Source organism: Acanthochromis polyacanthus, chromosome 10, assembly GCF_021347895.1.
Source record: "Acanthochromis polyacanthus isolate Apoly-LR-REF ecotype Palm Island chromosome 10, KAUST_Apoly_ChrSc, whole genome shotgun sequence".
Taxonomy (NCBI): Eukaryota; Metazoa; Chordata; class Actinopteri; family Pomacentridae; genus Acanthochromis; species Acanthochromis polyacanthus.
In genome coordinates, this window is record NC_067122.1 from 6,273,787 (window position 1) to 6,301,015 (window position 27,229).

Consider the following 27,229-nt stretch of genomic DNA (forward strand, 5'->3'; position numbering starts at 1 on the left):
TATTATCCAGCTCTCAATTTCTGATTCCGATATATGTGGGCTATTTAACTGATTTTAGGTCACATCACATATCTCCTGTCATGGAATTAACACGTCATGCCTAATTTTATTGTGATGCTTCTTGGGATGCAGTTTGATGATGGCCTCATTTGCACACAGGTAAATCCTGACGAAATCCAGGCATTATTTTATCGGTTTTCTTGATAGGCAAAAAACGACAACGATATCGACCAATATTGGGCCAATAATATTAGTGGGCCAATACCAAATGGCACCAAGAAAAACACTCAGAGCGTAGTACTCCGCCAAGGCTGCTCAGTACTTGTATGATTTCCGACAGATAAGTCCCGATAAGTCTGCAGCGGTCATTTGTAGTAGGATCGCAATCATGTGATCGTCAGCAGGCAGTTGACATAATGTTCACTTGTTCATAGTTACAGTGACGCCATGCCACTAACTTGCAATGATGCAGAAATCTTTAACAAATCTGTGGATCCAGACTATAAGCTGCATCACTGCCAAAATCTAATCAGGTGGTCCTTGTGTCATTTCTGACCTTCCCTGAAAATTTCATTCAAATCCATTAGTCTGTTTTTGAGTGATGTTAACAGACAAACAAATGGACAAATGTACACTGATCGTCACATAACTCTGCTGCGTTCCGTAGCAGAGTAATAAAAACACCAATATTTTGACCCTTCGCTACTTAAAAACGTACCGCAATTTGAATGAAATGACACAATGCTGTGTTTCATCAGTCTCCTATCATTTCTGCACCACTCAGGTGTGCTTCTTGTGAGCATCCTTCGGGAGCTGTGTCATCATCCAGAGGTTAACAGGTGTCTAAATATAGCCACTCCCCTGCCGACAGGTCCAGGCTGTCCATGTTTGCTGACTCTCGTGCTCTCTCGTGAGAAGGCGGTGTCAGCTCTGTTACCAGTCATTAGCACATCTCTTAATGAAATGACAAACCTGATTCAGTTTTATGTTTGTCCCTCGTGATTGCTCTGATTCTCCTGAGAAGCAATTTATCAGGTGTTGATTTCTGGAAGCTGTGCTTATCATGATAAACATCATAGTCAAAGTTATATATACACGACCGTTCCAAAGTTTGGGGACACTTAAAAATGTCCTTATTTTTGAAAGAAATTCTTTTTTTTCAGTGAAGATATCATTAGACTAATCAGAAATCCAGTCTGGACATTGTTAATGTGGTAAATGACTTTCCTAGCAGGAAACAGCTGATTTTTAATGAAATATCTACATAGAGGTACAGAGGAACATTTCCAGCAACCATCACTCCTGTGTTCTAATGCTACATTGTGTTAGCTAATGGAGTTGAAAGGCTCATTGATGATTAGAAAACCCTTGTGCAGTTATGTTGGCACATAAAAGTGTGAGTTTTCATGGAAAAATTAAATTGTCTGGGTGTCTCCAAACTTTTGAACAGTAGTGTACATAATAACACTGATATTTAATGCAGAGAATCATGTACTTATTGTGTCAGTTAATCAAACAGTCAATCCATCCTCAACAGAAAATAAGCAATTTTTATAAACTTTTCATCATAGAAATCATTTACAAAGCAAAAATGCAAACAGTTTTCTGGGGTTTTGCTTAGTTTTTAGACTTTGGTTGCAGAAAGTAGGCCTGTTTGTCGATTAAATACACTCAACAAAAATATAAACGCAACACTTTTGTTTTTGCTCCCATTTTTTATGAGATGAACTCAAAGATCTAAAACTTTTTCCACATGCACAATATCACCATTTCTCTCAAATATTGTTCACAAATCTGTCTAAATCTGTGATAGTGAGCACTTCTCCTTTGCTGAGATAATCCATCCCACCTCACAGGTGTGCCATGTGAAGATGCTGATTAGACACCATGATTAGTGCACAGGTGTGCCTTAGACTGCCCACAATAAAAGGCCACTCTGAAAGGTGCAGTTTTATTTTAAGGTGCAGATTTTGTTTTTTGTTTTTGATTTTCTTAAAACAAAATCTGCACCTAAAAATAAAACAAAACTGCACCTTTCAGAGTGTCCTTTTATTGTGGGCAGTCCAAGGCACACCTGTGCACTAATCATGGTGTCTAATCAGCATCTTCACATGGCACACCTGTGAGGTGGGATGGATTATCTCAGCAAAGGAGAAGTGCTCACTATCACAGATTTAGACAGATTTGTGAACAATATTTGAGAGAAATGGTGATACTGAGTATGTGGAAAAGGTTTTAGATCTTTGAGTTCATCTCATAAAAAATGGGAGCAAAAACAAAAGTGTTGCGTTTATATTTTTGTTGAGTGTAATTATTCTTTTCACCCATGTTTTTGATTAATTAAGACAGAGATTGAAACATAGATGATATAAAAAAATACATTCAATGGTTGTTAGTTGCTGACCAGTATTAGACAAAACTTTTGAGATCTATAAAACAAAACCTTCAGAAACAAATTTAAATTTTGATTAAAATGTGCTTGAAGCCACTTAGAATTTAACTATAGTAGGACAATAACTCCCTATTTCCCTGTTGTCCCTATTATTACAGTCACAATTTAGGAGCATATTTACGGTTTTTGTTTGGGAAAATTAGCAGTTGTAATATTGTTTTGTGTATGCTTTTGCTTTGTAAAATCAACAGAGTGGACGTAGTACATATCTGCAACTAAATAGATACATTTTTCTGGCTTTTAATTTCTATTTTTACTCTTATCCTGATAAAATATGAAAAGCAACACTTGTAGTAGTTACTTGTACTAATATTAATAGAAAAAAAAAGAAATGTTTGTGTCAAGTTTGGACTGAGTTAAGTCTAGAGCCAAGATTGTTGTTGTTTACTGAGGAACGGATTAGACACTGTTGGCCACAGCATGAATGAAGCCTTGATTATCAGTAATCAGGGTTGTTGGCAGCAGCTTGGCGGGAAAACAAAGTGGACTTTTGATTAAAACTTTGAAGAGCAGCTGTAAAGATATGCTGTAAACAAACACTTTGTGAGAACATTCGTTTTCGTCGTGGCATCTCCCCCTTTATTCCTGAAGGAGCTGAGAGAACAAAAGGGAAGTGGAGGAGGCGTCAGAAGAATCTCGGAGGAGGAGGAAGAAGAAGGCTTTAGCCGTCCTGGTGTCCTCCTCCTCCAGAGCACATAATCCAGGAGTCTGCTGTTCTGATTAAGTCGGAGATAATTGGATCGTGTCCTGTCCAATGAGCTCTCTGCCTGAGGCCTGTCGCTTTGCTGCTGGTCTGCTGCTGTTGATCCCTCCTTTTGGCACACACGGATTAATGGGCTCATTCAAATATTCTGCCCGTGTAATCCTTTTGGAAAATCTATCCATTATTTGATGACATGCAGCAAAGGTGGGATTTGAACTGTTGCAGATGAAGATGCAACCACAGTTACTTATAAAAATGATATTTACACACAAACACAGTTCTGCTTATACTTTGCTAAATTAAAAATTGCAAAATGACCAACTGGACAGACTGGCGACCTGTCCTGGGTGTCCCCTGCCTTCGCCCAAGTCAGCTAAGATAGACTCCAGCACCCCCCGCGACCCTAGTGAGGATAAAGCGGTGTATAGAGAATGGATGGATGGAAAATGACCAACTGTGGTACAAGAAGAAGAAGAAGCCTGTATTTGTCATGGATACATTTTTACAGCATTGTGAAATGTTGTTTTCACATATCCCAATTGGGGTCAGCGCAAGGTCAGTCTTGGTTAAGGGTTAAGGGCCTTGCTCAAGAGCAGCAGTGGGGTTGGATCTTCTGATCAGCTTAACTGTTGCGCCACAACGCGATGTAAGTTCCATTTAAAATGTCCCAATTCTGCCTACATACTCACTCTCTCAAGGGTTGTTCCTGCTTCAGAATTGGCCTTTCACATATATCTGTTAATGACAATATTTATGATCAGTGAACAGGGCTGCATGGTGGATCGGTGGTTAGCACCGTGGCCTTGCACCAGAAAGGTCCATGGTTGGCATCCGGCCTGTGATCTTTCTGCATGAAGTTTGCGTGTTCTCCCTGTGCAGACGTGGGTTTTCTTTGGGCACTCCAGCTTCTTCCCATAGTCCGAAAACATGCTGCGGTTAAGTGGTGATTCTAAACTGCCTGTAGGTGCGAATGTCTCTAAGTCTTTGCGTGTAGCTCTGAGACCTTTCCAGTCCGCCTTCACCCTAAATCAGCTGGAATTGGCTCCAGTAAACAGGCAGTAAAAACAAAGAGTCTGTTGCCTTATTTGACAAAAAGCTAAATGTTTGATAATATTTGACATTTGATAAACAAAAATGTCTCATGTTAAAGTGAGCAGAACACCACATAACAAAACTGTGCTGTTTCTTTTCCAGTTGCTCGCTAAAATGTCTTTGATACGCACCAAAAATTTCTTTAGGAAGAACCCTGGCATTTTAGAAATGAATATTTCCGTTGCTGTTTGTACCCATTACAGCAAGGATTGTGGACTGTCAGGCTGTCACGCTATCCTTGTAGTCTTTTGCCTTTCCCTCCGCTTTTCCTATCCTTAGAGGCCTGTACTCCCCACAAAGCAGCGTCTGTACACTCACTTGTTCGAGACTTAAGTGCATCCTTTTCATGTTTTCTCTCCAGCGGTCACTCTGCCTCCTCCCTCTCAGTCTTGGTGCGAGGCCTGAGGGACTCTAAGCAAAGCACATTTCATGGAACAAACAAGAAAGCCACTTCTCTGTAATGTTTTGTCTTAAACTGTTTTCTGACCGTTTCATATTTATCATGATCTTCCTTCCTTTTTTCATTCTTCACCGGCTTCATTTATAGCTGCTGCCCTCCGTCTCTCAGGCCTCTCCTCTTTTTTTTTAATGTTCTTCTTGTGCTTTTTCTTCCTGTTCGTCTTTGTTTCACCGTGTAAATCTCATGCTTTATTCTCTCTTCTTGTCTTTTAATCTTAATTTTTAATGTTTTCTGTGTGTATTTCTTTATCTCTGCCTCTCTTAGGCGGCGACACCTCCTCTTCCACTACTGGCAGTGCCTCTCCGGTGCCCAACAGCTACGATTCCTTAGAAGGCGGCAGCTATCCAGGTAATAGTTTATTACGAACACACTGCATATGTGGCTCCTCTTATTGAGAGCGACTCACTTTAAGCATGCTAGATTTATTTCACTGAGTCTCACTCATGTGACAGCTTCCCTGGTGCATTCAGGACAATGAGAAATGGGAGGCCAAAGAACTTTTCCATGCAAAGCACTGCGCCGGTAAAGACGGGTTAAAGGACAGACATTTGATTACAGTGCCTGCATGCAAATGTTCTATCAAAACAATTCCACTAGTCACTATTTTGAGGAAGTGGCGTCCTTCACTTAACTTCCCTTATAATGATTGTGATTGATTAAAAAAAAAATGCATCTTTCCTCCTTATAGCAGAATGACACTGAGGTGCTACTAGACAGGTATGTTCTAGAGAACAGATTAACAAAGTGACACTATCGGGCAGACGGCACATTCTGGCATCTAGGTGCAGCCCTCAGACAAGTCCATATTTGTTTCTGTAGTATTTTTGTTTGTTTGTGTTATTTAAGCTTCTCTAAAGACAAAATGGCCAGAATTTCTTGTTTGTTCTTGTATAAAGTAACCTACACCTTTTACCTCTTGCAAACTACAGCCATGGCCATAAGTTTGGACACAAGTACCATGACGCTCGTGAATCTTAGAAAATACCACAAAATTGTCACTTACAATACAGGACACAACTCCTGAGACCTATATTAAGTTTCATATTTTAAAAAAACATCAAAAGAGTTTGGTGTCATTTTGTTATTCTTACCAAATTCGGTTGTGAAAGTACTGCATTTTTTTGTTATTTTCTTCTAATATTATGTTTTGGGAACAAAGTTGTTCCAATTGTTGGAATTTATTGATATTATATCCCTTGTTGATTTGTTGACTAATTAAACTGGTGCTGTCAAAAAATATTAGTTATGTTCTGTAACAGACATCAAAACAGACATAGTAAGTCATGCTGTGTCCAAACTTATGGCCATGGCTGTACAATCAGTCATTGAGCTATTTGTGTATTGACTCATACCAAATACACAAGTAAAATGTGATTTTCCTTTAAGATGCTTTTATAAATAGTAAGTCTTTGTAAACAAATAATGACAAGGCAAACTGAAGTGAACATTTTTAAAGTCACAATCTTACTTCACAGACAAGTCTATGATTCATATTGTCCCAGTCTGTTCCTTCTCATGTGATCACTGCTCACAGGTGTAGAAAAAAGTTATTCCAGTCAGTAACAGTCGTCCATAAACTCTCAGAAATCTGCAGAATAATCCAGCCAAAAGAACAAAGCATATTCCCCAGGTTAGCTGCAAAAATACGTACAAAAAAATCAGCCTGAAACTGAAATCTCAGTGGTTTGTTACACCCCGCTGTGCTCAGCCTCTTTCTCTAGTGAATCGAGCTTGCAGCTGTTTCCCTCCATTTTTAGTGCTCTGTGCTCAGGTATCCCAGGTCTCTGATAGTCCCTCAACTATTACACCTGTCTCCTTTTCACCCAGTTCCACCTTCTTCAAAGCAGTGCCCCCCCCCCATAAGGCTGAACACACTCAGGATGTGATCATTTTAACAGCATCACACATGATTGTAAACCATTGTTTTGTTGACATGGCCACTATATAGAATTATTCCTGTGCTGCAGTGTCACAGATTTACAACTCCTTTATCGTGTAACTGGGCGCAGGGACCATCTTATCAAGTACTGGATGACAAAAATAGAACTTATCATCGCAGGTCGATAGAAACTTGGACAAACATCACACAAAAACAACCTCCCCAAACATCACAAACTTCTTTAAACTGAGGTATTTGAAGACCCCTTAAGGAAAGAAAGTGATTTACTATCTTTTCTTCTTGTCAAATGTGCTTTCCCTAAAAGGTGGTTCAAGTCTTTATTTATGTGAACATCTCCGAGGCCTAAATATCTCATTTCTGAAACAAACTTCACAGCTACACTGAAGTACATTTCTGTGTTTTTAACGTGCACCACATTTGTCTGATGCTAATCTATCTATTGTCCAGATTCCATGCCACCCTCTAATGATATGACCAACCAGGCTGCTCCGTATGGTAGCTATGGTTACCCCAGCATGCAGTCAGCCTATCAGCAGGGACCAGCCTCCCACACGGACGCCTCGCCTTCCCACGACCTGTATGGACAGTCAGGCTACCAGCAGTACTCCCAGGTGAGGCCACAGCTTGAACAAAACTGCTGAAGTGTTGAGTGATGCGTCACGTTATTGCGGATTCTCGTGTTTATTGTGAGTGGAATAATATATTTAATGTGTTATGTTTGAATGCTGGAGCTGATGAAAAATTAATCAGGAACACTTTAAATCATTGAATTAACCTGCAAAGTGAAATAGATATATATGGGGTTTGAAATTAATGTTTTTTGATGAAATTAGTGCAAAAAAATGACTCTTCATTCCACTCCTGCTGTTATTCATGTAAATACCTCTGCTTTTATTACATTTTATCTATATACACTACCATTCAAAAGTTTGGGGTCATCCAGACAATTTCATGTTTTCCATGGAAACTCACACTTTTATCCATGTGCTAACATAACTGCACAAGGGTTTTCTAATCATCAATGAGCCTTTCAGCACCATTAGCTAACACAATGTAGCATTAGAACACAGGAGTGATGGTTGATGGAAATGTTCTTCTGTACCTCTATGGAGATATTCCATTAAAAATCAGCTGTTTCCTGCTAGAAAAGTCATTTACCACGTTAACAATGTCTAGACTGTATTTCTTATTAATTTAATGTTAACTGCATTGAAAGAAACTGCTATTCTTTCAAAAATAGGGACATTTGTAAGTGACCCCAAACTTTTGAACGCTAGTGTAAATACCGGTATATTCTTATATTCCCTATGACTCCTGCTGCTACTGTAAGAGAATGCCAACACGATTTCGTTGTATTTTTTAAGTCCATTCACAATAAAGGCATCTTAGTCTTTTCTAAAAAAAAAAAAAGTCTTCCCTGTTGCATTTTGGTAGTACATTCAGTTACTGTTTCAATCTTCCATCCTCACTCCTGACAGATGTTCGTTCCTGCAGTAAAAAAAGAGTGAAAAAGCCGCTCTTTCTTTGCATTTCTTCCTTCTCTGCAGCCATTCCCCAACCTCTCCCAGCTGTCTGCCGCCCTGGGGGGGCTGAGCGGGGTTCCTGAGCTGGAGGTGGAGGCATTGAGGCCCGTCAACCTGCTGCAGGAGAGGAACCTGCTGCCCCCGAGGCCCTTGGAGGCCCCCGAACCCAACGTCAGCTCCGATCTGAAGAAGGTCAACTGCAGTCCGCAGTAAGTCGAGTGTAGGCAGTTAGCTAACGGGGCGTGCTTTTCCCACAAACAGCAACAGTGGCTGCTGGATCTAGAGATTCTATATTTTGTTTCACTGTTTACCACCAAATAAAGGCAACTCATAACACTACTGAAATTATACTAATAATCCCTTTAAATAGGAAATAAAATGCGTGTTTGATCTCCCTTTTTTTGCTGATTGAAGCATTTATTTCTCTCATGTTTACTCTGGATTTCTTACAGACTTTATCTCTCATCATTTATTGCATAGATATATTTGCTAATTTGCTCTCTTCTCATTTCCCATGTGCTGATCAGGACATTCAGGTGTACCCTGACCAGCATCCCCCAGACCCAGGCTTTACTCAACAAGGCCAGACTCCCTCTGGGGCTCCTCCTGCACCCCTTCAGAGATCTACAGGTATGAACTGACCCCCTAAAGAACCCCCATATACACAGTGAAACATGCAGACACAAAGCTCTTTTTTTTTTTAGATACATTTTGCTCTCTTGAAGAGGAATTAATCTATTTACTCTTTTATATTTAGATGTGATTAAAAGCGGTTCTTGGAGTACTTTGTGACTGATTGAGAAGCTTAACTTTGAACTCTTTTTTTTTTTTGGATTTTCTTAAAAAAAGGCATTCTTTTGCGTTTTCTAAAACCTATTATTTACACTGTTTTAGAAACTGAGGACACTGACACTGCTGTTCCATGAAACGTTTGCATTGCAGATTTGCAGATGTTTTGTCTTTTTTTCTACCATTTTGCACTTTTTATTTGCAAACAGTTGTGGTTTATTCTGTAAAATTCCAAACTTGCAGAACAAAGATGTAATATAACATCAGCCAGCAGCGCAGAACCATTTGTTTTAATAAAACAGTCGATGATTATTATGTTAGCAATATGTCACTACACAACGGGACCCGGGGAGTAAAACACAGTATTATTTAACACGTTATCGTCTTTGTTCACTGAATCAAGTGTTTTGTAGACAGTTTGCAGATGCAGTGACAGCAGGAGGACAGAATGATAATGATGAAGAGCAGAGCAGATAGATGAATGTATTAATAGAGGTGCTAGGTGGCGTCTTGTCAGAGGGTATGAGCTGACAGAGAGCAGTGCAGGAAGCTAACACCGGTCAAATGGCTGTAAATACACAGAATGTAGCTTTACAGGAAGTCATTGTTTAGCTGGTCTGTTTTATTCTAACAGTGTAGCAGGCTAGATTAACTGTTAAAAGCGCATTTCAAATCTGTTTGTAAGGGAAGAAATACCCTAACCTTAGAGCTGCAATGATTAATTAATTACTTGTCAACTGGTGAATTAATTGCTTTCTGGTTTCTTAAATTGTAATCTTTTCTGGTGTCTTTCCTCCTGTATAACAGGAAAATGAGTATCTTTGACATTTTGAAGTGATGCCATCTTGCGATTTGGAAAACATCAATCAACATTACGTGAACCAAAGAACTAATCAAGAAAAAAGTCAACAGATTCATAATCGGTGAAAATAACTGTTGGCTGCAGCCCTAACTGAAACAAGAAAAAATGCCGTTTTTTCATAATTTCACACAGATCAAAGTAATGTAAATCCAGATGTCTTTTGTGCAACACATTAAACAAAATTTTAATTCTATGTGAGATTTCTACAGTTCAGAAGTTTAGGATCACTTACAAATGTCCTTATTTTTAAAAGAAAAACAGTCTTTTTCAATGAAGATAACATTAAATTAATCACAGATGCAGTCTGGACATTGTTAATGTGGTAAATGACTATTCTAGCTGGAAACAGCTGATTTTTAATGGAATATCTCCATAGGGGTACAGAGGAACATTTACAGCAACCATCACTCCTGTGTTCTAATGCTACATTGTGTTAGCTAATGGTGCTGAAAGGCTAATTGATGATTAGAAAACCCTTGTGCAGTTATGTTAGCACATGAATAAAAGTGTGAATTTAAATGTAAAACATAATATTGTCTTGGTGACCCCAAACTTTTGAACGTTAGTGTAACAACTGCAGCAAATAACTGATTATCAAAATAGCTTCATTTTTCTGTTGATCAGCTTGGTGAATAAATAACTTAAGCTGTGATTTCTGATCAACTGCAAGGAGAGAACACAAGTCCAAAAACACACATTGTGGCTGGTGTAGTGAAAATTAAATGTCCTCTGTTCTGAGAAAAAAAATCAAATTCTCAGGTGACCGTGGTGCACCATCAGAACAGTCATATGCACAGATAGAAACAGAACATTGGGTCAAATAACAGCAAAGATTCGTTCAACCACATTCCCCAGAAAAATGACACAAAGCCCTCTTTAATCATCAGCTGAGGCACAGATAGAGGAATGTTTTGAAAAGGTCATGGGATGGTTGGAAAAGAAGGCGGAAGGCCCAAAATATGTAAAATATTGAGTTTATGAAACACATCTAGCATTTTTTTTCTTAGAAGTCGCTCTATCTTTCTCCAACCTGTTTTCCCCTTACCTTCTGCAGCAGTTACCGGTGATCACATCGAACACGATAGTGCGCTGTCGCTCCTGTCGCACCTACATCAACCCATTTGTCACCTTCCTGGACCAGCGCAGGTGGAAGTGCAACCTGTGTTACCGGGTCAACGATGGTATGAGTCCAGTCAGATGTTACTGAGGAAGTAATACTGTCGGATTTTTGTGCTTGCAGCTCTCTCCTTACTTAATATTGTAGCTTTTTGTGTTTTGTCTAGACTTGCAGCAGTCCTACCTTATAGAATAGAATAGTAATACTTTATTAATCCCCAAGGGAAAATCTGGTTATTAGAGCTGAAAGAGTGCAGTTCCCATCACCACAAATACAGATAAATAAGCTAGAATGTGCAGTAAATAAAAATAAACGACGACAAAAATGTAAAATGCTACATTTCCTGTGTAAAGAATTTAATTTTTTTTCTGTCTTGTTCAGTTCCAGATGAGTTTATGTACAACCCAGTCACCAGGTCATACGGAGAACCACACAAGAGGCCAGAGGTCCAGAACGCCACGGTGGAGTTCATTGCCTCATCAGACTACATGGTAAAATATCCCACATCCATCTTACATGTATTGTGAGGATTTGTCCAGTAGAGGGCAGTGTGACAATGTTATTGCTGCAGTGTGAAGGCACGGCAAGTTCATTTGTGTCACACAATTCATACACAAGGCAATTCAAGGTGCTTCACAGTGTCAAAGAAGTACATTCACCACAGAAGTGTAAAATTAGTTATAAACAGTATTTAAAGGTAGACATTAAAATCATAGAAATAAAATGTTATTCGGCAATTAAAATGCATTAAAAGTCAAGAAAATATTTTGAGCATCTAAGGGAAAGCTGCAGTAAACGATCTGGTTTTCAGGCTTGATTTAAAAGAGCCGACGGTTTCCTCAGACCTCAGGTGTTCAAGAAGTTTGGTCCACAGGTGAGGAGCATCATAGCTAAATGCTGCTTCACTATTTTTGGTTCTGGGGACACAAAGTAAACCTGTCCCTGATGACCTGAGGGCCCCGGATCTGGAGCTAATAAGTCCAGGTCCAAGATCGTTCAGTGCTTTGTAGACCAAGAGTCTACACTTTAGAACACTTATGTCCTCTCTCACATGTGAGGTGTTTCCTTAAATATTGTAAAAATACATCCCTGCCTTCTGTGTCTTCAGTTGCGGCCTCCTCAGCCGGCGGTCTACCTGTTTGTGCTCGATGTTTCTCACAATGCTGTAGAAGCAGGATACCTGAAGTACTTCTGTGAATCACTTCTTGAGAACCTGACTAAGTAAGTGCTGATTATTTTCACAGTTGAATATAAATGCAGCTGCTGTGTGAGTTTACAAGACGGTAATGAGCGTCTGGTAGTTTTTTCTTGGTGTTTTCCATCTAAACCAGCGCTCACAGAATTCATGTGCTTCAGGTTGCCGGGGGATGTGCGCACCAGGGTGGGCTTCCTCACCTTTGACAGCACCATCCACTTTTATAACCTCCAGGAGGGCCTGTCTCAGCCGCAGATGCTGGTCGTGTCGGACATCGATGGTACGTCTGTTCACTCCGTTAGGATAAGACTCTTTGTTCTTTTGTAGGTGGCTGCAGTTTCCAAAGCACACAACATGTCCATCTGATAATGAGGTTGGTTTTTTTGCTTGTTTTCTTGTTTATGTTCATTGTTTTTAACCCTCCTGAGCTCCAAGCTGTTTCTGCACCTGAAGTCCTGCACATCTATGGAAACAGCACAACTACGAGTACAAGTAGAAAGAATTCAAAAATATCTTCTATGCAGTGCAACATAGTTCTGTATAATTCCATAAATTGTTAAAATAAGAATATAAGATGAGTTTCTTTGAATTGTTGTGTCTCGTAAATTGAAAGAACTGGACTCAATATGTGTAATGTTTTTAGAAGTGCCCACAAGTGTTAGAAATGAGGTGCCACATGCTATAGATGGACTATTTGACTTTTATTTTGCCTATTTACCTTTTTACAACCTCTACAAAGTAGGCGTGTTCCTCACTATTCTCCCTTTGACTCCAGAAAGTTCGCTCATGAGTGTATATCTGAACAACCTGCTGACAGCTCACTCTTCTGTTCACTGTTTTTGATTTGTTCATTTATCCAGTATGTTTCATTTCCCTCTCCGCCTCTCTTATCATCTCTCTGCAGTTCAGCAGAGTGAATAATGGCTTGTACAGACTGCAGGAATGTTGATTATTATTATTTTGAGCTTTTTGTTGTTGTTGCCATTTCTCCCAGAAACTACTGAAAAGTTAAAAATCTGAGAGCTATTTCGGTTTATACAGAGTTTTATTACTCTGATAAATGGAATCATTTGAATTTTATTCAATTATTTAAACTTTACCTTTTAAACGTGCTGGCAGGTTTTAGCATTCAAAGAGTTAAATTAATAAATACTTGGGGAAACTCCCTTTGTGTGATCTAAATGCTTCAGTTGGTAATTAAGAATGCATTTGTGGATGTTTTCTATGTTACTTATAAGTTCTAGAAATAATGAATGACTCTTAAATGAATGTAAACTGTACCATAATGTTTCTAAATGAATTTGCTCCCGGTCAGATGCTCCATGTAACAAGCAGAGCTAAGAAGGTATGTCATTTTCAATGTACTTTTTAGTTTTAATGTCACTTTTTTCCCCCTGCAGATGTCTTTATCCCATCCCATGACAGTCTGATGGTGAACCTAAAGGAGAGCAAAGAGGTAGACCTGTCATTTGTGGCCTCTTCATGTTCTTGCACTCGTCTTCTCTGCCTCTCTTCTGCTCCTTTTCAGATGATGTTTACCTTTAAAAGTTTCATCACATGATCAATCAGACAGTGGGAAATGGGAAAAATTCGCAGTAGATTTGTGCAAAATTTCATATGTAAAAGCAGCAAACATAAGAATGAGCTTATATAAAATGTACAATACAGTAAGCTAGGTCTAAAATTTACATGTTTAACAGCTAGATGTTCTCGATCGCAGTGAAACTGTTCTCTTTCTGTTCTGTCACCACTCCTCCCTCCTCCAGCTGGTGAAGGACCTGCTGACGTCGCTACCAGAGATGTTCAGCCAGACCAGGGAGACCCACAGTGCCCTCGGTCCTGCCTTACAGGCCGCCTATAAGCTCATGTCCCCGACCGGCGGACGCATCACGGTGTTCCAGACTCAGCTGCCGACGCTGGGTGTCGGTGCGCTGCAGGCGAGAGAAGACCCCAATCAGCGCTCGAGTGCAAAGGTTGGTGATACACTGATGGTGAAGTTTGAATTCCTGCCTCAGTGTGTCAGTTTTTTTGCCGCCATCTTTCACCATTTTACTACCAATCTTTTTAAATAGAATGGGACGTCTCGATGATGGCTGCACCACCTTTCCTGTTATTTATGAAGTCTAAACCAAACCATATGACAGATGAAGTACAGCCAAACAGTCACTGCTATGTGGATTTATATCTGGTGTCCTGGCATTTATAGTGCTGTGTTTTATTTATATTCCCACCACAGCTCCTATTTATGACAACATTACGGTCGATTCTTACATTTCAGCTCAGAAACTGAACACCGTGATGGTGAGCCAAGTGTGTTTTTGTCATCCCACCACTGAGATTTATTGATACTCATCATCGTACATCTTCTATCTGAGTGAACTGCCAAGAAGTCACAGCAGAGGTTTCCTAAAATCTTGAATAAAATGAACAAAGAGCAGATGTGTTCTTGCTCAGGGAAAGTGGCTTTCTGTTGGTTTATGAGCTTTGACGAGGATTTTGAGGCTGAAAAAGCATGAAAATGAAAAAAAAAACACACACCTGTCAAATGATTTGCACTCACTCTGCATCTTTATTATACTTTTATTCCTTTTGTTTAATCCTTTAATGCAAAAACACCAACTTACCCACAATTTTGAGATCAATATGAGGATCTATTGGTAATTTCTTGCTTCCTTTCCAGGGAGTACAGCACCTCGGCCCAGCCACAGACTTCTATAAGAAACTTGCACTGGACTGCTCAGGACAACAGATTGGAGTGGATCTTTTCCTGCTCAGCTCGCAGTATGCCGACCTCGCCTCATTAGGTGAGAACACAAACATTCACACCTCACTGCAGGGAGGAGTTTTAGCTGAGTTTAGTTTTGATGGCTGTAGATTCTAACTAACAAGCAGAAAGTCAAAAAGTAAAGTATCCAAAGTATTCTGCACAGTGTGACCATCCTGTTATTGTCTGGCATAATGCATTTTTTATGCTATCTGTTGGGACTTACTAAATCTTTTTCTAGTAAACTATGTAGTGTGGATGTTGGAGCGTGACCTTAGTTTACCTCCAGAAAATGTTCTCAAACCTCTGCTATGCCATCATACCTAGATTTATTAAGAAGTGACTCATAAACAACCTCTTGTCTTCCTCATTTTGTCTGTTTAATCATATTTCGGATGATTGTTTTGATACAGATGTTGAGTTTCTGTTAACAATTCTTATATTTGGGGCTAAAAAGAAAACTATGTGCTATTTTACTCTGCTCTTCATGTTCCTACAGTCAACATGCGGCACTGATAGTGACTTTTCACCCGTATCCGTAACTGATGGATCATGAATTAGATCAACTCTGAAGACTTTGAAGTCCTTCCCAGTCTTGTATCCAGAGACTTTAATGCAAAGCTTTCATCTGTAGATGTTAATTATTTCCGATTGCATTCCTATACAAATTCTATTTTATGATTTTGTCAGGATTTTTCAGTTTTTGTTTGCCTTTTTTGTTGCTTTTTTTAAAATATGTTTTTAAAACTTAACAAGAAATAGTAGCAAATGTCTCACTACTTTGGCTGCATAATTCACTTCTCCACTATTGGCTGGTGTGTTTAGTATGTTTGTGGCTTCTAATAGAACATTTTAGAGTGATCTTTCAAGCTAGCAGGACATAAGTGCTTGTTGTGACCAAGTGTCCTTCAGAACATGAACACACCCATTTGCATTTAATGCCTTTAAATTCCAACAATCATTTATGAAATTTCAAGTCAATCCTGTTCTGTTTCTTTTTCTCTGTCTTGTTTTTCAGCATGTATGTCAAAGTATTCAGCGGGCAGTGTCTTCTACTACCCCTCCTTTCATTACATCCACAACCCGGCTCAGCTGGAGAAGTTCCAGAAGGATCTCGAGCGCTACCTCACCAGAAAGATTGGCTTTGAGGCCGTCATGAGAATACGATGCACTAAAGGTAGCTGGATTTTCACACCAAAACGCCACATGTTTAATGTGTAGTTTGCTCTTTTGTATTAGAAGTTTTCCAACGCATTGATTATTTTTTTTTTTTAAACATAACTTTTGTCCCGACCCTCAGGTTTATCCATTCACACGTTCCACGGGAACTTCTTTGTGCGCTCTACTGACCTGCTGTCCCTGGCCAATGTGAACCCAGACTCTGCCTTCGCTGTCCAGATGTCAGTTGAAGACTCTCTGGCGGACTCGTCGCTGGCCTGCTTCCAGGCTGCTCTGCTCTACACGTCTAGTAGAGGTATACACATAAAAGATTGTGTCTCCTGCCAGGCTAAAAGCTAAAACACTGCTCCAGCAACCAACAGTAGGAGCCGTAAGCTGTGTTGACTGACTTCCCGGTGTGGACATGTCTGTTTAGTTCACATGTGATTCACATTTGGACAAATACAAACGCTGCATGTTGAGTGTTCTTTTCCCCCAATTGAATCCTGAAATGAAATCTTCATGCAGGTGTTTTTTATTGATCTTTTCCTGCAGGTAAGAGGCGTATCAGGGTCCACACACTGTGTCTGCCGGTGGTCAACCAGCTGAGCGATGTGTATGCCGGAGCTGACGTCCAGGCAATCACCTGTCTGTTAGCCAACATGGGTGAGTCTCTAAACACAACGTTCACACCTCTTTAAGCATCTACTTCACCCATTTGTGAAAAATGAATCTTTAGCTTCGTCACGGTTGAACGTTGGGAAGACTCTTATTTATTTACCTACTAAATATTGCACAAACTGATGGTTCACTGCACATATTTATGTTGCAGGTTTGTATATATAGTGTGTCTCTTTATACTTATATTGTCTTTATGAAAGTGTTTTTATATTGTTTTGATGACTGAAACCGGGACCAGGGTCCAATTTCGTATTGTTTCATGTGCAAATGTGGAATGATACGACAACAAAGAACCTTTTGACCTTTAAATACGTAACTTATATTACACATTAGAGATGTTCCAGGCTAATCTCAAGGCTCACTTTGAGGGTTGAGTCAAGCATATTTTAAGGGCAGATTAGGACTGGGCCTGGAAAACTGAACATTTCTGATAGTTAGAATTAATACGTCATACTTGGACTATTATAAGTGACATAAGCTGTTGGAAAACTGTGCTCTTGGAGAACTACACTGGCGTTTTGTGTGTTGTAGTTCAAACTGTATTCAATTTACACATCATGTTGACTATTTTGTGAACCACGTCTGTTTTCCTTTGCTTTTTTCCACACTACAATTTTAGCCAAATTAAATATCTGTTCAGAAATGATTAAAACACTGAAAAGCAATCAGATGTTCTTTATCCTGTCTCTGTTATTCCAGCTATCGACCGGTCCGTGTCATCCAGCCTGTCGGATGCACGTGACGCTCTGGTGAACGCCGTGGTGGACCTGGTGAGCGCCTACAAGAGCAACGTGTCCAACCTGCAGCAGTCTGGACTTGTCGTGCCTGCGTCCATGCGCCTCTTCCCCCTCTACATCCTCGCTCTGCTCAAACAGGTGTGGCCGCTCAGCTGGCATCAGCACATGAAGACGCAGATTCAAACACGTCACAAAGGATCATTATAGGCTTTAGTCAGGCTTTGACACATAGACTCAAAATCCCATAAGAAAAGCATAAGCGTAATGTCTGGTAACGTGTGAGGTTGAATAATGGAGCACTAATCCACCTTGTACCCGCTTTAATGCCTTCTGGTGGAAAGTTTTGAGGGTCAACGTTGTTTTAACCTTTACATCTGTAGTTCACGTCTAAAATATGAGCAACGTTTACATCATCACACACCCTAAACAAAACCTACAAAATATCATTTACACACTCACATGCCAGTAAAGCTGAGTTCAGTCATACAGACTTAGTCAATGACTGTATTCATCCACTCAGGATGTGTGCATGCACACATTCAGGGTGTGTTCACACTGAAACACACACACCCTTTTCTGAGACAAATCCTCCTGTAGGTGTTGGTTGGGTCATAACAGTTTACACCCTAAAGCATTCATGAATGTCAATGGTTCAAACCAAATTAAAAAGTACTTGATTAAATGACAAATGCTACTGGAAGTTCACTGTCAGTTTATGACGCAACCTCTGTTTAATCCACCTTTTAATCGCAAATAAGGGTTTGTTTTGCATTTTTTAATCCACTTTGCACATTATTAACCTTTATATTTTAATCTTTTATGGCTGTAAAGCATTAAAACACCTGGAAATAGATCTCTAGGTCTCTGCTCAGTGTCCACCTGAGCGTTTTCTTACCTGAAAACGTGAGATGCTCTTCTGAAGATGCTCAGCTGTTAGGACCGATCCGCTGGCTGACTCTGCTGACTGTTGCTTACCTGATAAAGCGAAATATTTCTCCAACTACCGCTTTCACTTCATTAGGGCTGGACCCGAATATCCGAATATTTGTTCGCTACGGCACTATCCGGATATTAATTTTGGTATCCGAATACCCCCCACCCCCACCCCCGTCGTCGGACGTCACCGAGCGGAAAGAATATGCAGTGTTACACCTAACTGTCTTCCTTCCGCCTTCGGCCCACATCGGCTCATCTCGTCGTGTGATCACATAAACATATACACATATGTCTATAACATATACACATATGTCTGTGTGATCACCCCCTCCTCCCCCCAGACGAAAATATTAGGAGCTCGTCTCTTCCCTGCGCCTTTGGCCCATTTCGGCTCATCCCGCCGTGTTCTTCGGCTCATTTCGGCTCCTCCATTCGTGTTTGGAAATACCATCCGAATGGCCGGGTGGCTGCCGACTCTGACGTCACGCTTCACTTCGTTGCATAAACACAAGACAAGATGCTGAAGACCGGCGTTTGGGAATTCTTCAGTTTAACTAAAGACTAAACGAGGGCAAAATGTGGACCCGGGAGACCAGACGAACGGATCCGACTATTCGGGCCGTCTCCGCCGCCGCGCCCCGCGCCCCCCTCCCCCTGGTCAGACATTACGGGGCGGAACGAATAAGCGGATATTCGTCTTTAATAGGGCCCGAATATTCGGAGGCCAGAAACCACTATTCGGGCCAGCCCTAGACTTCATATTAATATTGTGCAAGGTTTGGTACAGACACGAATAATCAAAAACCAGAAGTATTTACCCTTCCTTCATTCTTGTTCAGCAGTTGTAGAGGCAGACTGTGGATAGTTGGTTGGTGCAGTGTTTGTCCTGCTACTGATCCACTGTGGATTGCAGTGCTTGGTGAAAGGTGACCATGACGTGCACAGCCTTTTACCCAACGTTTTTAACATTTTTCAGCTTTTTTCAGAAAGAAAATGAAAAGAAACTCAACACTTCATCACGCTACTAGCACATGCACTAAACTGTAAATATTCATTGCTCCCGTTGCAAAAAAATATGAAAAAAAAACACATGCTGGTCTCAAGAAAACACTGTATGGAACACACAGCCTTACTCCTTCAAATGGATGAGTGAAATGTGACACATTTTTGAGCCGATTTGAATTTGTTTCCAGAAAGCGCTGCGGACCGGCACCAGCACGCGGCTGGACGAGCGGGTCTTTGCCATGTGCGAGTTCAAGACACAGCCGCTACAGCAGCTGATGCGACTGGTTCATCCTGACCTGTACAGGCTGGACAACATGTCTGACCAGGTAGGACGCAGACAGCAGTCACACACATGATGCTTTTGTAACAAGTCTGTCAAGTTTGATAGACTTTAACGATAAAAAACAAGCTGCTTATTACTTTATTTTATCTAATTCTAATACGACCGTTACTGTACCCCGTTAAAGTTGACCTTTCTTTGGTGTGTGTGACCTGCAGGGGGCGCTCCATCTGAACGACACCGTGGTTCCCCAGCCTCATCTGCTCCACCTGTCTGCTGAGAGGCTGAGCAGAGACGGAGCTTTCCTCATGGACTGCAGCAACGTAAGCTTTCAGGATTATTTATTCGTGGTGCACTCTGCAGGGATGTGGTTCTTAAAGAGATTTTTCTCTGGATTTCTATTTAATCTCATTTATATTCTTTACTTCACTGCTGCAGAACCATCTAGTCTGTGTTAAAAAAACAACAACATAGAATTATAAACTTTTTCGAAGTTTGTAGAACTGATGGCCACTTTGTCCTCCATTAAATTTTTGTGCCATTGTTGGCCTCGGTAACATCAACAGCAATGGTACAGTCCAGTTTTTAATCAGCTTCTGTCATATAATGTAACGTAAGGGGATTTTACACAAAGTATCTCAATTGCACACATTGACTTATAAACAAAGAGAATAAAATTTAAAGAAGAGTGCAATTTATGTCAATAACTTTTGATGCATTACAGTGAAGTTCATAGTGTTTTCAATGCTTTTGACTCAGGACAGTATATGCAGGTCTGTGTTTCAGTGTGTATCGATTAACTTTAATTAAATTAAAGACCCCAGAGTGCCTTGTGGAGTCCAAATATATTGTTGCTTTTTCTGATAAGAGTCACTGAACATCACAGTAAAGTATTAGTCATACATAAGGAGGTCATTTTAAAAGAATGTGTTCTGTTGTGATGCTTTAAAGTTTAACCATCTAGAGTCATGCTGGTTGTCCACAGTTGCACCAGCACTGGCTTCATACTTTTAATAATATCTCTGTAACGGATATGTATAGCGACTTAATTTCAAATCTGTCCTGCAGGGCACATTTCAGCGGTTGCAACAAGCTGAGTGTTCTTTTAATGCTCTCAGAGGTTTGGTAATCCATCATGGAAACACTGTGCTATTTTTCTTGTGCTATCACTGCAGTCTGTATAATCAAATAGCCCATGTTGCGCTGAATAAATGATATTAATCACTTGCTTGTGCTTTTCGTTTAGTGCTGAAGTTATACACATATTTATTAAAGGAAAAAATGTCAGAGTGGGTTCAAATAATTAAGAGATGCGTAACTGGGTTTCTGTTTAACTAAATGTGACTTTAGGTGTTGAATAACTAGTCATGAATATGTTAATATGTCAACACAAACGTAGAAGATGAGGCAGGTGCAGTCATGTTGTTCTCTCCTTCTTCTCTTCCAGGTGTTTTATCTGTGGATCGGCAAATGCTGCAATGAAATGTTCATCCGGGATGTTCTGGGCTGCCCCAACTACGCTTCAATACCCCCCAACATGGTCAGTGATTCAAAACGATGCATTTATGTTTCACCCAGCATGTCAGGAAATGACAGAGAATAACTGTGATTAGGGAAATGGCACGACTGACACCACCGCCCAGTTCCTACATGAATTATGCAATGATGTTTCCCTGAAAACGACTGTTTTGCTTCACAGTCAAGAAGCTCTGCTTTTCTGTCAGCCTTGTAAAAAATACAACTCGTGCAGCAAAAACAGATTTGCTGTAGTAGCCGTTCTGCTTTTTTAACAAACCATGCAGCCACCTAGAAAGTTCTGTCACTGCCACAGTGTGGGCATCACGGCAGCATCCAGAACAAACAGCGTCAGCACTTGTTTGTGCTGTTTATTTTATTTTTGCTAGTGAGAGGTCAATGTAACCCAGAGCTACCTACAAGCCGCACATTCCCAACCACAGGCGTGTTTCTGTTGTCCACATTGTATAGCCGGGATGACTGTCTGAATCTGCATTATCTGAAGCATGGCAGGAAAACAATGTTGCTGATGTTTGTTTCTCTCTGTGAAACCCAGAGTCACATTCCTGAGCTGGAGACTCCTCTTTCTGAGAGGGTGCGAGCGTTCCTCGACTGGCTGCAGGACAACCGAGCGTTCAGCTGCACGATACACGTCGTCAAGTAAGCACATCTGGATGCACATCTGACTTTTACTAACAGTCAGGGAGCTGTGTTTGATTGTGTGCATCTTATCATATCCACATGTTGGGTAGGAAGTCACACAGGGACATATAAAGGCTGTTAGTTGTGCTTCATGCCTCTTTTACTGCCTAAATTTTGAAAATAACAAAGCCTTCTGACAGGTTTTCATCAGTCAGATTACAGTTTCACTTCCTCCATTACTAAGAGACTGAGCAACAACATCAGAGTTCCACTGAAGTACAACGAAGCACTCGACAGAACAAAAAGCGCTCACTGTTCTGAGTTTTTACCCGTGCTTGTATATAGAGATGGGAGTTCCTTCATGAACCTTGGGACCTATTGGTGATATCACAGGTGGTGGATCTGGCCATCACCATCTTGGCAGCGCCCGAGTCCCCCTAACTCCCAGCTAATCTGGAAATGACTATCGAGGTAGAGCTGAGGTGGGCCGTGGACTCCGCCCAGCCACTCAAAACTGCCATTCTATTAAATGTGTAAAGCTGTTTGCATGGGTAGTCTACATAAAGATAAAGCAAACATGACAAAATTGCTTTTCTTTCAAAAATAAGGACATTTCTAAGTGATCCCAAACTTTTGAACAGTAGTGTATATCCTTTTTTTTTGCAAACTGAGTCTGACATTTGGTCCCTTAAAACATAGTGAAAATAGCTACCAATTTCTAAAAGAATATCTTTGTAAATTAAATAAACTGTGGCTCAGTTGTCATACTTCTTAATTTCAGGTTCAGAAATGATGTCAGTCTTCAGGGTTAATATTCAGGGTTTTGCCAAAAGTAGGTTTTCACCTACCGATCCCGTGCTTTCAGATTAATTTCTTATGTGATAAATTGCCTGGCATGAAGGTGGAGAAGGTGTTAAAGCTCCTTGCTATGATGTGCGCACCTGCTCTGCATTTTCACACTTCCAGTGCTGCTTTAGTGTCCACTTTCTTTCCTCTTGATTTAATTTGTTTGCTATTGCCTACAATCCCTCGAAAAAAATATTTAAAAAAACATAAAAATGTAAACCAAGATTGGGGGAAAAAATGGGTTAATAACATTTCCAAAACGTGAATAAAGGATATGGAATTATGGTTTGGATAAATTAGATCTACTACATGAAACTGCCTACTTCTGGCCCGGCCTGCATGTTAGTTTTGCTGTGATCACCTCAGTAAAAATCACATTCCCAGCGAGCTGCTCTCGCCGGCACTGCACAGAAACAGGGTGTGGCCGGTTTCATGTTAAAGAGATTGTCCTGAGGTTGACAGAAAACTATTTCCATTGTAAACACAAAGTAAGCAGTGAGGTCAGTGACTGACAGCAGCGGTAAAGCCATCCACAGGGAATGCATTGTTACCGTTTCCTCTCTCTCCTCCTCTTTGTGGCACCGCATTGTTGCTCAACCGCATGTTTACGCCGCTGTTGTTGGCTGATGTCAGTACAGATGGACCGAGTGGTATTTGAGCGGATGTTTGGACGGCGAGGTTCAGGATGTCATCATCTGAAATGACATGACTAAAAGAGGTTTTGCTAAAAGACATCAAAATAAATAAAGGTAGTTCTTTTAAAAGGCTAAAGATGCAAAAATACGATGAAGCTGTGGTTTTGAACCTTATATGCCTCATTGCGTGTTAGAGGTTGAAGCTGTAGTAACTTTTTCTCACTGTAATCATTCCTCTTGATCATGCTGGCTTGGTTTTTACGGGGTGAAATCAGAAGTTAATATGAAGCTTCAGCATTTTTAGAGTCACTTACAGAGAGACTGCAACAGGAAGAAGTCTTAATGTTTGAACATGATGAATGAACTGCAAGAACAACCTTTTTTATTGGTCATGTCACCTGACAGAAATGCAGCATCACTGTTACTGTTAGGAGTGTTCTCTGTGGAAAAGTGCAAAGTTAAAACTCTTGAGCGATAAATGATTCACTTCTCCAGGCTTTAAGGTGGCAGCATCTCCCATGTCTCTGACAGTGAGGCATCATCTCAGCTGAGGATTTGTAGCAACGGCAATCAGCTCTCGTGTGTTTTTGAGCTTTTTCCTTTCCCATGTGAGGCTGTAATTTCAGATAAACCGCTGGTCGGTGTGTGTGATGGTCACGCTTTCAATGACATCTCATGTCATGATGTTTCATCACGTTTAAAACCTATTAAACAGTAAATTTTGAGATGAAGCTTGACTTTAAAAAAAACGTAAGTTATATCACAGTATCTGTCAGAAAAATAGCAATTAAGGATTTTCTCCATTTAGTCCGGTCCTATTTTGTAGTTGGAGTACCACATTGTAAACAAGACAAGACACACTGTTTAGGTTTGTTCTGACCCAACTGCTAGGGTCAGTTGTTGCCGTTGGTTTAGGTCAGGGATGTCAAACTCATTCTACGAAGGGCCGGTGTGGCTGCAGGTTTTTCTTCCAACTAAGCAGCATCACACCAGACCTGACTCATTTAATCAACCGATCTCAGTCTCCAGACAGGTGATTGGTCAGACTGTGTGCTGTAGATATGTTAGAACTAAATGCTGTAGCCGAGAGCACACAGTCTGACCAATCACCTGTCTGGAGACTGAGATTGGTTGATTAAATGAGTCACATCTGGTGTGATGCTGCTTAGTTGGAACAAAAACCTGCAGCCACACCGGCCCTTTGTGGAGTGAGTTTGACATCCCTGGTTTAGGTGAAGCAATTTATGCTCAGTGACAAATTTGAAGAAAAGTGATCAAACAAAAACACAACTGGTGGATGTTGCTAAATCAAACACAGTAGCAACACCCACCACAAACATCTGAAACTAATACAAAGGAGTGCCGAGTGTGCATAATTAACTGAACAAAACTGCTGCCTCAAAACACACATTTATTAACAAGACACAACATGTGAAGACTCAAGCCATTAGTAGCTTCTCACCAAGTTAGCGGGCTGCTAACAGGAGCCACAGTCTTCACCAAGACTGGTGGCTCCTCACTGAAATAGCAGCCGCTAACAGAAGTTATGCTCCAGGTAGCCACCCCTTAGTGACTACAAAACAGTGGTCACATTAAATCCCAGCCGCCTCAACTGAGAATTTGGTTGCAGGATTTATCCTCTTCAGGAAGTGGTGACAGCTGTGACTGGATGGCTGAAGGTGGAGGGATCTGGGTGGTGGCCCAATCAGACAGATCGTTAGGCGGGGAAGACAAAAGGCTGGAGTGCAGGTCTTCAACTCCAGACTCATTAGCTGAGATGACCGGCAGCTGGGGTTCTGGAGAGGATCTCTAAGCAGCCACAGCTGGGCCCACACAGGCCATCTCCACATAAAAAGGCCCAAAAGAAATCCCAACTAGAAACAAGATGGCACACAAACACCTGTGGCTGTAACAAGGTTAAAAAAAAGGGTTCTGTTGGGGTTTCATTTCCTCAAGCCAAATAGACACTTTTGTTTATGAAATCCTCAGAAATAACAGGAAAATTGAAAAATTTCTCACGTATGATACCTTTACTGTTTGTTGATTGATGATAGTGTCCACGCCACAATTAACATCTCCAAACCAGTTGCTTCCTTTTACACCTGTCTTTTTTTGCTCCTGCAGAGATGATGCTTCAGCTAAGGCCACTTTGTTCCAGCACCTGGTAGAGGACCAGTCTGAGGTGGCTTCTTCCTACCGTGATTTCCTGCAGCACATTCAGCAGCAAATATCCAAGTAGGCTCCCATCATGCTAAGAGAAACTTCGGCCACTAGATTCCTGAAACCAGAGCAGAACTGGACTTCAGCTCGTAGCGTGAGAACTAGCGTTGGCCAGCGGTGGTCTCCCATCGCTCCCTCAGACCAGTTTCAGTGAGGTGGGTTTCCTTTCACAGTCTTATTGAACAAATCCATCTCCGCAGCCCGTCGGCCGGCTGCGATCCGACCATGGTAAGGGAAGGAGGAGGTAGTTGTAGGAAAAGTATGAAGAGTTACAGAAATAAATAAATGAAGGAACAGTGATTTTCTTTTTTATTAATAAAGTGAGTTGTTGAAAATGTTCCTGCAGCGCGTGGTCGCTGCCTCATAACCACTGTCGAACCTGTTCGAGAAAAGAAGGGGAAAGGGAGTCAAGCCAAGAAGATGCCACTTCAAACATGTTTAGTTCAGTTTGTTTTTGTGAGCCTAACATGTAGCTAGTGCTGTTTCTTTTTTTTTTCTTCTAGAATTTATTTTCATTTTATTTTCATTCTGAGACTTATTTTGAATACACTGGAGACCGGAAACAAGAGTATTGGTGTGTGCTTTGGAAACGCGTGTCGCCGTCTTGTCCGCTGCTAGTCTGGTGATGAACGACAGCTCTTCAGGAACGAGATTCGACAGCGGTTGGACATTTAAAACTCCTGCTGGATGCTTCTTCTTCTCTGCTCCACTGTGTGAACCCCTGGAGAAGTCAAGATCGACACATGGTTTGGATGTTATCAAACCCTTCAGTTGGTATTATCATCGCAAATCACTCCCATACATACAGGCCACTTTGTAGTCAGCCGAGTTATCACCATCTCATCTAGGACAACTGTTATTTTTTAAGTTCATTTTCTTGTGTTTTCTGTGGCAGTTTTATTAAATTTGTGTATGGGAGGTACTGAGTTACATTTAGGCATCAGCAATTCTTGATTAGACTTAGGTATTTTTAGAAGATTTAGGTAAAAAAAAAAATACACCCTGACGCTACTTTAACCCTATGTAACAACTCTACATTTTACTCATTTCCAGGGTGATATTACTTTACCACATGATATCACCTATGCTATCAGGATTGCACAGTTTTTTTTAGTGGTCAGAATAGTCCACTAGAAGATGGAATAAGTCCCTACTGGCCCATAAGTATATATGAGAATGATCTTCGGTGATAAATGCCAATCGGTTCTCTGATAATTTCCAAATCGGTGTGATCAATCACTCCCCGTTGGCAGTCTTCTCCTCATCTGTTTTTTTTCTCTCCAGACGCTATATGAAGTTGCTATCCACTTTGTAACTACTGAAAAGAATCTTTTATGTGCGATAATTTATGAACCAGCTTATTAAATAAAAACAAAAATGGAACTCTGTTTGTCCCATGTGCTGTGATTTTTATTATGTGATGTTGTTTATAATCATTTATGGTTTTATTGAAAATATATACAGCGACTGTACCTCAGGGGCTTTTAATCCCGATGTTTTCCCTTCCCAGACAAACGTTCAGTGACTTATCGTTTGCTGTGACTCGAGTAACGGCTCCCGTGTTTATGTGATCAGTCACTTATCTTTTAACTAAGACAAATTTTACAGCTCAGTACATGGAAATGCCAATATATTTTCACGGACTACATCTATTAACTGCATCTTTCATTATTTTTTTGAAGTTGACTATCTTACAATTTCATTTCGCAGATGCTTT

General features: G+C 40.6%; 1 protein-coding gene across 1 annotated transcript in view; it reads left to right on the top strand.

The window, feature by feature from the left end:
- sec24b (SEC24 homolog B, COPII coat complex component) overlaps positions 1 to 26,900 on the top strand; it is a 35,006-nt gene extending 8,106 nt beyond the window's left edge. Inside the window, exons 5-24 of the mRNA XM_051954345.1 lie at positions 4,972 to 5,055; positions 7,055 to 7,218; positions 8,155 to 8,339; positions 8,658 to 8,760; positions 10,836 to 10,962; positions 11,280 to 11,389; positions 12,007 to 12,119; positions 12,255 to 12,373; positions 13,494 to 13,549; positions 13,860 to 14,066; positions 14,774 to 14,897; positions 15,876 to 16,034; positions 16,158 to 16,331; positions 16,571 to 16,681; positions 17,396 to 17,571; positions 19,563 to 19,700; positions 19,873 to 19,977; positions 21,102 to 21,194; positions 21,726 to 21,829; positions 25,417 to 26,900. Coding sequence (XP_051810305.1) covers positions 4,972 to 5,055; positions 7,055 to 7,218; positions 8,155 to 8,339; positions 8,658 to 8,760; positions 10,836 to 10,962; positions 11,280 to 11,389; positions 12,007 to 12,119; positions 12,255 to 12,373; positions 13,494 to 13,549; positions 13,860 to 14,066; positions 14,774 to 14,897; positions 15,876 to 16,034; positions 16,158 to 16,331; positions 16,571 to 16,681; positions 17,396 to 17,571; positions 19,563 to 19,700; positions 19,873 to 19,977; positions 21,102 to 21,194; positions 21,726 to 21,829; positions 25,417 to 25,531 — 2,567 coding nt within the window. The 3' untranslated portion in view covers positions 25,532 to 26,900. The remainder of the gene's footprint in view (positions 1 to 4,971; positions 5,056 to 7,054; positions 7,219 to 8,154; positions 8,340 to 8,657; positions 8,761 to 10,835; positions 10,963 to 11,279; positions 11,390 to 12,006; positions 12,120 to 12,254; positions 12,374 to 13,493; positions 13,550 to 13,859; positions 14,067 to 14,773; positions 14,898 to 15,875; positions 16,035 to 16,157; positions 16,332 to 16,570; positions 16,682 to 17,395; positions 17,572 to 19,562; positions 19,701 to 19,872; positions 19,978 to 21,101; positions 21,195 to 21,725; positions 21,830 to 25,416) is intronic.
- Positions 26,901 to 27,229: the final 329 nt, after the last annotated feature.